Source organism: Geotrypetes seraphini, chromosome 2 (assembly GCF_902459505.1).
Source record: "Geotrypetes seraphini chromosome 2, aGeoSer1.1, whole genome shotgun sequence".
Lineage (NCBI taxonomy): Eukaryota > Metazoa > Chordata > Amphibia > Gymnophiona > Dermophiidae > Geotrypetes > Geotrypetes seraphini.
The window spans coordinates 196,806,622-196,820,742 of record NC_047085.1 but is presented as its reverse complement, the minus strand read 5'-3'; the positions used below and the strand labels follow the sequence as shown (position 1 = coordinate 196,820,742).

General features: G+C 43.7%; 1 protein-coding gene across 3 annotated transcripts in view; it reads left to right on the top strand.

The window, feature by feature from the left end:
- Nucleotides 1–14,121, top strand: part of SIRT5 (sirtuin 5) — a 57,118-nt gene that overhangs the window by 22,614 nt on the left and 20,383 nt on the right. For all 3 annotated transcript variants that reach the window (XM_033934630.1, XM_033934632.1, XM_033934631.1), the window contains 3 exons: nucleotides 2,861–3,086; nucleotides 3,230–3,317; nucleotides 11,949–12,002. In XM_033934630.1, the coding sequence (XP_033790521.1) occupies nucleotides 2,861–3,086; nucleotides 3,230–3,317; nucleotides 11,949–12,002 (368 nt within the window). The remainder of the gene's footprint in view (nucleotides 1–2,860; nucleotides 3,087–3,229; nucleotides 3,318–11,948; nucleotides 12,003–14,121) is intronic.

Below are 14,121 nucleotides of genomic sequence, written 5' to 3'. Positions count from 1 at the left end.
GGCTAAAGCAGTTAGGGCTCTTCAGCTTGGAGAAGAGACGGCTCAGGGATGATATGATAAGAGGTCTATAAAATGAGTGGAGTGGAAAGGGTAGATGTGAATCGCTTGTTCACTCTTTCCAAAAGTAACATATAACATATAAAAATTTATTTCTAAACTGCAGTTACCGTAAAGTTCAATGCGGCTTACAAAAGATTAGCTACTAAACAAAATCTAGAATGATGGATACATTAACGTTGAGAACCAAAAAACTTGGAGAACAAGAATGTCTTAAGTTGTTTCCTATAATGATGATAAGAAACCGATGAGGAAAAGAGCCGCTTAAAATCTTTGTCCCATAGTGCAATCTGGAAAGAGAGTGTTTTAACATGATTTCTTTTATACCTACAGCCCTTGAATGGTAGAAAAATAAAGAAGGCTTTAGTGGTACAAGAATGATGTGTACTAGGGCTAGAGGACTACTACTAAGGTAGTAGATTTAAAACAAACCGGAGAAAATATTTCTAAACACAACGTGTAATTAAACTCTGGAATTCGTTGCTGGAGAATGTGGTGAAATCAGCAGGGTTTAAAAAAGGTTTGGATAATTTCCTAAAAGAGAAGTCCATAGGTCATTATTGAGATGGTTTGGGGAAATCACTGCTTATTCTTAATATAAGCAACATAGAATTGATTTTGCTACTTGGGATCTAGCTAGATACTTGGGACCTGGGTTGGCCACAGGATACTGGGCTTGATAGACCTTTGGTCTGTCCCAGTATGGCAATTCTTATGTTCTTATGCATTTTTCACGAGGACGTTTTTTATTTTTTAAAATGTCCAAAAAAAGTAGACCTCCTATGGACCAAAACGTCTACATAGGTCATTTTCAAAAATAAAAGATAGACGTCTGGCAGCTTTAAAAATTGACATTTTATCTACTGGGTTTATGGACCTCTTGCCCAAAACGTCCAATCTCAGACTTAGACGTCCTGAAGGAGGAGAAGGTAGTGGCAGAAAGGCTTAACATGTTCTTCTCGTCTGTATTTACTAACGAAAACACGTCCAACATGCCGGAACCTGAGCAATTCTTCAACGGAAGTCAAGCAGAAAAATTAACATTCATAGAAGTGAGCATTGAGGATGTTCGCAGGCAGATAGAAAAACTAAAAACTGACAAATCCCCGGGTCCGGATGGCATACATCCAAGGGTTCTGAAGAAATTAAAGGAGGAGATAGCGGAACTACTGCAGCAAATTTGCAACTTATCCCTGAAAACAGGCGAGATCCCGGAGGATTGGAAGATAGCCAACGTTACGCCCATCTTTAAAAAGGGATCAAGAGGTGATCCGGGAAGCTACAGGCCGGTGAGCCTGACTTCGGTTCCGGGGAAAATGGCAGAAGCACTGATAAAAGAAAACATTGATCAACATTTTGAAAAACACGAACTTCTGATAGCCAGCCAGCATGGTTTCTGCAAGGGAAGATCGTGCCAAACAAACTTATTGCACTTCTTCGAAGGGATTAACAAACAGATGGACAAAGGAGACCCCATTGACATCATATATCTAGATTTCCAAAAAGCCTTTGACAAGGTGCCCCATGAACGTCTACTCCGGAAACTGAAGAACCATGGGGTGGAAGGAGACGTATATAGATGGATCAGAAACTGGTTGGAGGGTAGAAAACAAAGGGTAGGAGTGAAGGGCCACTACTCCGACTGGAGGAGGGTCACGAGTGGTGTCCCGCAGGGCTCGGTACTCGGGCCGCTGCTATTTAATATCTTCATAAATGATTTAGAAACAGGGACGAAGTGCGAGATAATAAAATTTGCGGATGACACCAAACTATTTAATGGAGCTCGGACTACAGAGGAATGCGAAAAATTACAAAGGGACTTGAACAAACTAGAAGAATGGGCGACAAGATGGCAGATGAAGTTCAACGTTGAGAAATGTAAGGTATTGCATGTGGGGAGCAGAAACTCGAGGTACAACTATACAATGGGAGGGATATTATTGAATAAGAGTACCCAGGAAAGGGACTTGGGGGTATTGGTGGACATGACAATGAAGCCGACGGCACAGTGTGCAGCGGCCGCTAAGAGAGCGAATAGAATGCTTGGTATAATCAAAAAGGGTATTACAGCTAGAACGAAAGAGATTATCCTGCCGTTGTATCGGGCAATGGTGCGCCCGCATTTGGAGTACTATGTCCAATATTGGTCGCCGTACCTTAAGAAGGATATGGCGTTAGTCGAGAGGGTTCAGAGGAGAGCGACACGTCTGATAAAAGGTATGGAAAACCTGTCATATGCTGAGAGAATGGAGAAGCTGGGTCTCTTTTCCCTGGAGAAGAGGAGACTTAGAGGGGATATGATAGAGACTTATAAGATCATGAAGGGCATAGAGAGAGTAGAGAGGGACAGATTCTTCAAACTTTCGAATAATAAAAGAACAAGAGGGCACTCGGAAAAGTTGATAGGAGACAGATTCAAAACAAATACTAGGAAGTTCTTTTTTACCCAACGTGTGGTGGACACCTGGAATGCGCTTCCAGAGGACATAATTGGGCAGAGTACGGTACTGGGGTTCAAGAAAGGATTAGACAAATTCCTACTGGAAAAGGGGATAGAGGGGTATAGATAGAAGATTACTGCACAGGTCCTGGACCTGTTGGGCCACCGCGTGAGCGGACTGCTGGGCACGATGGACCTTGGGTCTGACCCAGCAGAGGCATTTCTTATGTTCTTATGTTCTATCGAAAATGCCCCTCTGTATGTGTGCGTGTATGTATATCTATCTAGATATACATTTCCAATCAATCCCTTTAAATCAGCCCTTGATTATATGCTATGACTAATGAATGCATTTTATTTCAGCGCTTGGCAACACCAGAGGCATTTGCACGAAACCCTTCCCGTGTGTGGGAGTTCTATCACTATCGACGGGAAGTGATGCTAACCAAGAGTCCAAACCCTGCTCACATCGCCATTGCAGAGTGCGAGGCCAGGCTAAGCAAGCAGGGTCGCCATGTGGTGGTTATCACTCAGAATATTGATGAACTACACAGACGGGCTGGCTCCAAGAATCTGCTAGAGATTCATGGTAAGGCATGTTCAGCCACTGCCTGCTGAAGAGCTTTTCTGACCTCCCTCTCTTTTCTCCCTTCCCTGTGCTGTATGACTTTTATGCAGCACATTCTTAAAGCTTTCTAGGATGTAGCTTGATTAAGGTTTGTGCATTTTCAGGTAGCTTGTTCAAAACACGGTGCACCAACTGTGGGAGTGTGGCTGAAAATTATAAAAGTCCCATCTGTCCTGCTTTGGAAGGGAAAGGGTAAGCCATTTACTTTTATAGTTTTGTCTCTTTGTGTTAACAGCTTTGACTTGGGATCTGAAAATGCAGTACCGTATTTTCACGCATATAACGCGTGCGTTATATGCGTTTTTACCTACCGCGCATACCCCTCGCGCGTTATACAAATTTTTTTTTACATAGTTCCCACCCCGCCCGACGCCCGATTCACCCCCCCCAGCAGGACCGCTCGCACCCCCACCCCGAACGAACGCTCGCACGCACTCCCACCCGCACCCGCATCCACGATCGGAGCAAGAGGGAGCCCAAGCCCTCTTGCCCGGCCGACTCCCCAACTCCCCGACAATATCGGGCCAGGAGGGAGCCCAAACCCTCCTGGCCAGGGCGACCCCCTGCCCCCACCCCGCACTACATTACGGGCAGGAGGGATTCCAGGCCCTCCTGCCCTCGACGCAAACCCCCCTCCCTCCAACGACCGCCCCCCCAAAGAACCTCCGACCGCCCCCCCCAGCCGACCCGCGACCCCCCTGGCCGACCCCCACGACACCCCCACCCCACTTCCCCGTACCTTTGGTAGTTGGCCGGACAGACGGGAGCCAAACCCGCCTGTCCGGCAGGCAGCCAACGACGGAATGAGGCCGGATTGGCCCATCCGTCCCAAAGCTCCGCCTACTGGTGGGGCCTAAGGCGCGTGGGCCAATCAGAATAGGCCCTGGAGCCTTAGGTCCCACCTGGGGTCGCGGCCTGAGGCAGTGCACGGAAAGTCAGGGCGGGTGAACGGAGAGTCGGGACAGCGCACGGAGAGTCGGGGCAGCGCACGGAGAGTCGGGGCGGGTGAACGGAGAGTCGGGACAGCGCACGGAGAGGCGGGGCAGTGCACGGAAAGTCAGGGAGGGTGAACGGAGAGTCGGGACAGCGCACGGAGAGGCGGGGCAGTGCACGGAAAGTCAGGGAGGGTGAACGGAGAGTCGGGACAGCGCACGGAGAGTCGGGGAGGGTGAAAGGAGAGTCGGGGTGGCCAGAGGAGAGTCGGGGCGGGCGAAAGGACAGTCGGGCTGCATGCGCGGTATACCCGTGAGCGCGGTATACAAAAGTTTTTGTACATAAAATCGTGGTTTCTGCGCGCTATACCCGTGTGCGCGTTTTACACGGGTGCGCGTTATCTGCATGAAAATACGGTAGTCTGTTGGCCAATAAATCTGCTGTGTTTTTCAGAAGTGCAGTTGTTCATTAGGTCAGAAAATGTTTTCCTCCTAAATGAAATATTTGTTTAATGTTGGGGGATCTGTTACTCTTCTTTTTTTATATCGGAACTTTTCATCTTAGCCAAGTCAAATTAAATAACAGCTTATGAAACATTGCACTGATCATTTTTCCATGCCTATACTTGTTGGTTTGGAGTTATGATTTGTTCAATGTTTTATTGTTAGTAGTAATGCAACAGGGTGTTTGAAGTGGCATTACAGCAGAGAAACCCTAAAACTATTCATATAGAAATATTCCCTGGAAGCTGTATATTGCTTTCTACCCTTTTGGAAAAAAAAACATCTCTTTTCCAAAGCTGATTTCTTGGCAAAGTATGGTTTATAGTTTATTTTACTTGATAGAAACATAGAAACAAGCAGCAGAAAAGGGCTATAGCCCACCAAGTCTGCCCATTCCAAGTATCCCCTCCCCTGAATTTACTCCCTTAAAGATCCCACGTGAGTATCCCATTTTCTCTTAAAATCCGTCACGCTGCTGGCCTTTATCACCTGGAGTGGGAGTCTGTTCCAATGATCCACTACTCTTTCGGTGAAGAAGTACTTCCTGGAGTCACCATGAAACTTCCCTCCCCTGATTTTCAGCAGATGCCCTCTGGTGGTTGAGGGTCCCATGAGCCAGAAGATATCATCTTCTGACTCGATGCGTCCCATGATGTACTTATATGTTTCAATCATATCTCCCCATTCTCTTCTTTCCTCAAGTGAGTACAGCCGCAATTTTTTTAATCTTTCTTCATACGTAAGATCCTTGAGCCCCAAGACAATCCTGGTGGCCGTTCGCTGAACCGACTCGATCCTCAGCACGTCCTTTCAGTAGTGTGGTCTCCAAAACTGAACACAGTACTCCAAGTGAGGCCTCACCATGGCTCTGTACAACGGCATCATAACTTCAGGTCTCCTGCTGACGAAACCTCTGCGGATACACCCCATCATTTGTCTTGCCCTGGAGGAAGCCTTCTCCACTTGATTGGCAACCTTCATGTCCTCACTAATGATCACCCCTAGGTCGCGTTCCGCCATGGTCCTAACCAAGGTCTCACCATTTAGTACATAAGTTCTACGCGGGTTTCTCTTACCCAGGTGCATTATCATGCATTTTTTAGCATTGAAGCCTAGCTGCCAAGTAGTTGACCATTGTTCCAGCAACAGTAGGTCGTGTGTCATATTATCAGATAATAAGCTTTTGCCTACTATGTTGCAAAGTTTGGCGTCGTTGGCGAACAGTGATACCCTTCCTCTAAGTCCTTGCGTCATATCTCTTATGAATAGGTTAAATAGAATCGGGCCCAGGACCGAGCCCTGCGGCACTCCACTGATCACGTCCGATGCTTCGGAAGGGGTACCGTTCACCACCACCTTCTGAAGTCTACCACTCAGCCAATCCCCAACCCATGTAGTTAGAGTGTCTCCTAATTCTATCGATTTCAGCTTGTTCAGTAATCTTCGATGAGGGACGCTATCAAATGCTTTACTGAAGTCCAAATATACCACGTCCAATGACTCTCTGGCGTCCAGTTGTCTAGTAACCCAGTCAAAAAAGCTAATCAGATTAGATTGGCAGGATCTACCCTGGGTGAACCCGTGTTGGTGTGGATCATGCAATTTTTCTTCTTCTAGGATTGTGTCAAGATTCTGTTTGATCAGTGTTTCCATGAGTTTACACACTATAGACGTGAGACTCACTGGTCTGTAGTTTGCTGTCTCTGTCCTGCAGCCCTTTTTGTGGAGTGGGATTACGTTGGCAGTTTTCCAGTCCAAGGGGACCCTTCCTGTGCTTAGGGAAAGATTGAAAAGAACAGATAATGGTTCTGCCAGGACTTCCCTTAACTCCCTGAGCATTCTGGGGTGTAGGTTATCCGGTCCCATGGCTTTGTTTACTTTGAGTCTTGATAGTTCGTCATAGATGCTGCTGGGTGTAAATTCGAAATCTTGAAATGGGTCTTTCTGGTTATCTCCCGTCTGCAGCTGTGGACCAGCGCCCGGCGCTTCGCAGGTGAACACTGAACAGAAGTATTTGTTTAGTAGTTCTGCCTTCTCAGAATCTGATTCCGCAAAGTTACCGTCCGATTGCTTCAGGCGTACTATCCCATCTTTGTTTCTTTTCCTGTCACTAATATAGCTGAAGAAAGATTTATCCCCTTTCTTAATTTTCTGTGCTAGCTCTTCCTCCATTTGGAGTTTGGCTTCTCTGACTGCTGTTTTGACAGCTTTAGATCTGTCTAGATAGTCCTCTTTCGCCCCCTCTCTGCCTAAATGTTTGTAGGTGATAAATGCGTCTTTTTTCTGTTTAACTAGGTCTGAAATTTCTTTACTGAACCATTGGGGTCTTTTGTTTCTCCTGCGTTTACTTACTGTCTTTATGTATCGGTCTGTTGCTTCGTGTAGGATGGACTTCAGAGACAACCACATATCCTCCACATTGTCAGATATTGCTTGTTTATGTAGCTCCTGATGGACAAAATCTCCCATGCGGTTGAAGTCAGTGCCTCTAAAGTTGAGAACCCTTGTTGCTGTGTTTGTCTTAGGGAAACCTTTCTTGAGGTTGAGCCATACCATATTATGGTCGCTGGAGGCCAGTGTGTCTCCTACTGAGACTTCCATGACGCTATCTCCATTGGTGAGAACTAGGTCTAGTAACGCCTGGTCCCTGGTGGGCTTCAATACCAATTGCTTAAGACGTGCACCCTTTATGGAGGTTAATATTCTTTTGCTGCTACCCGTAGTCGCGGAGAGTGTGTTCCAATCTGCATCTGGCATGTTGAAGTCTCCTCGCATTACTGTGTCCCCGCGCAGTGTGATGTTCTCTATGTCCTCGATTACTGCTATTCCTTTTAAAATAAAAGCAGCTTACAGTATAAACCAAGGTTAAAAAACTAAGAACTAAACTAGAAAAGGAATGCCATTCAATGACAGAAAAGTGTGCAGAAAAAAAAAATATATACCTCATTTTTTGCTCTATAAGATGCACCCAACCATAAGATGCACCCACCTGTCGAGGAGGAAAACCCAAGAAAAAAAAATTCACGCCGCCCTGCCCTGTACCTCCTCTGGTGGTCTAGTGGTAGGCTGGGACAGGGTCTTATAGAGCGAAAAACCCGTAGGCAGCACAGACACACACCCATCCCCCGTAAGCAGCACAGGCGCATCCCTCCCCCTATAGGCAGCCCCCCCCCGGGTACCTTTTTTGAAGTCCATTGGAACTTTCCCTTTCTCTTGCCTGTCTCTCTCGCCAGATGACTCTTCATCTGTTTGGGCAGAGAGGCACAGAAGGCAGGTGCATGATGTTCACGTTCCTGCCTGGTCCAGCGCCGCTCCCCAATCGCGACCCATCTCCTTCTCTGCCTCATAGAAGGTCACTCCCAGAGAGTCTGCCTTTTACTAAGTACATCAGACAGATGGGGCAAGCACTCCCAATAAATATGGAGTCTGAAACAGAACGTTGGGCAGAACTTATGGATGCACTTGATTATAAAGAGCAGCCTAAAGACTGCATAAAGGTTCCTCTTCACAACCTCATGAAGGAAACCTCGTTTAAAAACTGAGAATCTCCACTTCATGTCCCAGTAGCTCTGCAAAAGTTGGACACACTTTGCTAGATTCAGTCTTGTCTTGGCTTTGGCAAACCACAGTTACAACACCAGTCTCTGGTTGTGGAGTCAGCCTTGAAAAAGACTCATTACTCCAGGTCTTATGCCAGCACTCCTACTGGAAGAGAAGGCAGAATTCTGGATAAGTTTGGGCGGAGAGTGTTTCAGGGCTCTATGGTAGAAAACAGAATCTTGAACTATAACACAGGTCAACAACAACAACAAAAATGTTCTTGGTACTTTGGGTTTTTCGACCTGTTCCTGGGGTTATTTGGGACACTGATCCAGAAAATTGCATTGGATAGACCGCATCAGCTCTAGTTTCTTAGATATAGTTGAATTTATTAATTTTTTTACCACTATTTAAAAGAGCCAAACAAGAGCATTGGGCAAAAAAAGATTGGCCTCTGAGAGAATATATGGTGGTTGGAGGACAAATAGTAATCGATTAACCTTTGGTAGCACAAGATAGAATCATACTGCCACCACTACATATAAAACTAGGTCTGATAAAACAATTTTTAAAGGCTTTGAATAAAGACTGTTCGTGCATTGAATACATATCACATATGTTACCTGGACTTACCATAGAAAAACTGAAGGCAGGAATTTTCAGATCAAACAACTTATAAATGACCCACATTTCATAGCATCAATGAATGACATCGAATCATGTGCTTGGTCTTTCTTGGCAAAAAGAAGGCAGACAAATACCTTGTTTCCCCAAAAATAAGACAGTGTCTTATATTAATTTTAAGTCCAAAAACACACTAGGTCTTATTTTTGGGGAAGGTCTTATTTTTTTCATGTATAATGATTATCTCTCCCTCTCAATTCTTCCTCTTTCCTTTCTCTCCCCCACATGTGCAGCATCTTTACTCCACTCTCACTCATCTCCTTGTGCCTTCCCTCTCCAGCAGCTTTTTATTCCTTCTTCCTTCCCATCCCTCTGTGCAACAGAACCCTTGTTTAAATTAGTTTCTGAGTAGTCACTAGCCCAAGATCACAATAGTCAATACAAAAGATTCCACTAAGAACAAGCTCTTATAGAGCCATACAGCTTTAAGACATTTTTTTTGAAACATTTTTCCTTTATAAATAAAAGCCAAAGATATTAAAAATTATTAAGCTTGCATTAAAAAAACAACAGACAACCCAAAATACCACAGTGTCTAATACCCTAGCAGGGCTCAACTCAACAACACCCTAAATTTCCACATACCTCTCCCTCACTTTTTCCAGTCACACACCTTTTCCCACACTTTTTCCCACCACACCTAGGCTCTAAACAAGAAGAGAAAATGTGGAGCCTGCACATGCCAAAGGCAACCAATCATAAAGTACCTTGCACTTTCTTTCAATAAGTTCCAAATTAGTTCTGCCTTCCAATTATCTTATAGGCTACTCCATTTCGTTTAGACCAATGCTGTTGCCATCTTTATCTCCTCCCGCCTCCTTTCTTTCAAATGATGAATCAATGGTAACTTGTGTTTCCAAATTACCACCTCCCCCCTTCTCGTTATTGCGGGAGCGCTGGGGTTGTTTACTTCGTGTGGAGGCAGCAGAATTTGAATTTTGCAATTACACTCATAGTCTGGTGGGGAAGCTGAGAGATGAAAAGATGGGAGGGTCAGTGGGGGTTCATCGGGAAGCGCTGCTGCCTGGCGAATCCGGGGGTAGAGCTTATATTAAGACGTACCCCGAAATTCATGCTAGATCTTATTTTCAGGGTAGGTCTTATTTTTGGGGAAACACGGTATACACAATTAGTAGAGGATATGCTCTTTCATTTCAACAGGCTTGGCTGTAACATGAGTGTTAAAGTCACTTAGCGCTTTCCAGGGAACCTTGATGACTTAAGCGAAGAGCAAGGTGAAAGATTTCACCAAGATACAAAAACAATGGCAGCCAAATACCAAGAAAGATGGGATGAATACGTGATGGCAGACTATTGTTGGAATCTTATGCAAAATTGTCCTGGCAGATCCCACTCTCGGAAGTTTTTCAAAAGGAGCTTCTTGTGTGTCAAATGACTGGAAAGTTTGTATCATAAACTTGTGACAGACTGAGTCAGGAACTGGTTGAGTGGAAGGCAACAGAGGGTAGTGATCAATGGAGATCTCTCTGAGGAAAGGATGTTACCAGTGGTGTGCCTCAAGGTTCTGCTCTTGGACCTGTTCTTTTTAACATTTTTGTAAGGGATATTGCTGAAGGACTGTCAATTAAGATTTGCCTCTTGGCTGATGATACCAAATTCTGCAAAAGAATAGACACCCCAGATGGTGTGAATAACATGAGGAAGGATCTAGTGAAGCTTGAAGAATGGTCTGAAATTTGGCAGCTAAGATCTAATGCGAATGCAAACCTGAGGGAATGGTACAGTTTTTAGGGGTGAAGAACTTTTGTGCATGAAAGAGGAGTGGGACTTGGGTGTGATAGTACGTGATGATCTAAAGGTGGCCAAACAGTTTGAAAAAATGGCAGTAAAAGCTATAAGGATGCTAGAGTGCTTAGGGAGAGCTATGGCCAGTAGGAAATAGAAGGTATTGATACCCCTGTATAAGACTCTGGAGAGACCTCATTTAGAATATTGTGTACAATTCTGGAGAAAGTACCTTAAAAATATATAAACAGGATGGAGTCATTCAGAAGAAGGCTACTAAAATGGCTGATGGTCTTCATCATAAGGCATATGGAGACAGACTTAAAGATTTCGATATGTATACTTCAGAGGAAATGTGGGAGAGGGGAGATATGATAGAGAAGTTTAAATACCTATGCGGCATAAATGTGCATGAGGTAAGTCTCTTTCATTTGAAAGGAAACTCTGGAATGAGAGGGCATAGGATGAAGTTAAGAGGTGATAGGCTCAGGAGTAATCTAACAAAGTACTTTCTTACAGAAAGAGTGGTAGATGTGTGGAATAGTTTCCTAGTAGAGGTGGTGGAGACGGACTGTTTCTAAATTAAAGAAAGTGTGGGACAGGCATATGGGATCTCTTAGGGAGATGAGATAGTGGATGCCTTTATTTGCCATCATGTTTCTGTATTAAGTACAATCTAATTTCTCTTTCATCCTCTAAGAGGCTCTTGTAGCATGAGTAAAGGGGCACGTTATGTATTTCCTTTTCAACAGGAAGTGCATCAAAGTAAATTAGAGTGCACTGGTAACTGTTTGAAGGCTCTTTGACTTGGAGTTTCCTTCTGCTCTGTTGTACTACCTTTAAAGTTGGACTTGGGACTAGAATCTGTCATTATGCATCTTCATTCACATGTACTCAAAGGTTGGGGTTTTTATATTCACCCATATAAAAGACTGAAATTTGTACTTTTTCTACTAGTGGTTTTCAACTTTTCTTCTGTTGACACACAGACATTACAATTGTCTATTTCATTTCCTTGCTGCTAGCAATGAAGGAAATAAAACACAATGGTGGTGACTGCCAGAAGGGGGAGGAAGGGGGTGGGTTGGGCCAGCCCGTAATCTCTGCCACTCACCCAAGCTGTAAATGTTGCAGAAGGTAGTGACTAATGGAGATTTCAAATACCTGGCTTCCTGGTGGCTTCAGTTCTCTCCAACCTACTGTAGACATGGTTATTAAGGAAAGCACAAGCTTGCTATCCGTTGTTGGTGACACACTTCCAAGCTCTTGGAGACACCAGTATGTCCCTCATATTAGTTGAGAACCATTGATCTACACTAAACTTGTGATACTTTCAATATTATTTTAAGGAAGAATTTGAGATAGCTCTGTGAAAACCTAACATTTTGAAATTCTTCTTTTATATTGTACAATTCAGTGCTCCAGATCTTGAAGTAGAGGATGCCATTATCCCTGTTGAACAGCTTCCTCGGTAAGTTATTTAAATTTGTTACATGTGGCATTTAGTGAGGCATGAAATTTCAGTTCAAACTTAAGGTCTAAAATTATATTCAGCATGTATGCTGTCAGTAGAAGTAAAGTTCCACAATTGTTTGTGCTTTGTGATTAGTGCCACAGAAATCAGCTCCATTAAATTTTAAACTGAATTTATTGAATTATCTGACTGATAATTTAAAGAGTGGAAAATTCCTCACTAATATGGTCATATTATAATAACTCCAATCCCAAAAATCCCCAAAGAATCATTAGCATTAATCACTAATTATAGACCAGTAGCATCCATCTCATATTTTGTAAAAATTATGGAAAGATTGGTCCATTTTCAACTAATGGAATATCTTGATCAATTTTCTCTCTTGCATGAATCTCAATCTGGTTTTAGACTTTTATTTAATACCGAGACAGTAATTGCAGCTATTTTGGACAATTTACATTCTTTGTTTAGTAAAGGTCTTATGCCTTGATCATGCAATTTGATGAGTTCTGCATTTGATTTAGTGGCCCATGGGAAATTGCTGTAATGTTTGGATGCTATTGGTATTAGAGGAGAAGTGTTAGAATGGTTTTGGGGCTTTCTCATGTCTCGCACCTATCAAGTTTGTTTCAATAATGATCTTTCAGGTATTTGGAATAATTCATCTGGTGTTCCGCAAGGTTCACCATTGTCCCCATTGCTCTTTAATGTTTATGTCATCATTAGGTGTGCAATTGTCCCAGCTGGGGATAAAGCTGTTTAGTTATGCAAATGATTTTACGATCATTATTCCATTTGCTATTTCTCTTTCTGAAGTTATTCCTAAAGCAACAGAAGTATTAGGTCTAATGGAGCAATGGATAACTGACTTTAGACTGAAGCTTAACTAAAAAAAAAAACTAAGATTTTTGTAGCTTCACTGCGCCCGTTTGATACTAAAACATCATTGTGTATAAATAAATTCAGTTATCCTATTCAATCTACCATTAAGGTTTTGGGAATAATACGGGACCAGGGCTTGACTATGAAGGATCAGATGGACTCTTTGGTCAGAAAGGGTTTCTTTACTCTTTGAAAGCTTCGGTCCGTTAGGGCGTATTTTGATGTGTCATCATTTAGAGTTTTGGTAAAGTCTCATACTAAGCCAGCTTGATTACTGCAATATTGCCTATTTGACAGTTTCCCAGAAGAATATGCAACAATAGTACAAATAGTACAAAATGTGGCAGTCAGGCTGATTTTTAGGTTGAAGAAATGCGATCACGTAACACCCTCCTATCGAGTACTGCATTAGTTGCCAATGGAGGCGCGGGTGAAGTTTGTTTGCTTCTGTTTTAAGGCTTTGTTTGGTTTAGCTCTCAAATATATAATTGAGCTTTTCTCTTTTGTAACCAACAGACATAAGAGAAACTCACATCTGAATTTTGTTTTTCCGCCTGTTAGAGGGTCTAGCCTGTGTTCCAGTAGCTGGAGTCCTGTTCTTTTTCGGCCCCCCCTTCCCTTCCCGCAGGCTGGCCTGCTGTGGCCGAAGATTTTTTTTTAAGTTTAAAAGTGCCGCCGGCGGCTCCTCTCACGATCCCTGCCAGCGTTGGAAGCCTTCTCCAACGCTGGTGCAGGCTCGTGAGAGGAGCCGACACCGCAGCTTGAGAGGTGGAGAGCAGGGAGTCCAGTGCCGCTGGCCAGTTTGGCGAAGTGAGGATGGGAGGGGGGAGTCGCTGCCGAGACCACTATGTTAGACGGAGTGAGGGACCCTTGTATGCGCGCATGCGCACTCTGCTGATCACGGAACTACAGATCAGGCAACATGGTGGTAGAGTGCACATGCGTGCTTAGCGTTTTATTATATTAGATTTGTTTGGCTGGGCAAAACTCCTAGAATTGCTTTAGTATCTTTACAAAAACCAATTGTGGAGGGTGGGGTAAGTTTTCCCAATTTTTATAGGTATCATCAAGCCTATATTTTGCACCATGGTATGTATTGGGTCCTCCCAGAGCTCATTGATAAGTTTCAGGTTTTCAAGTTTATTAAAATTTTGATATAAACGCAATATCAAATATTTTCAATGTGTATAACAACAAAAAAATTTTGGGGGGAGGACAAAATAAAACAATTTAA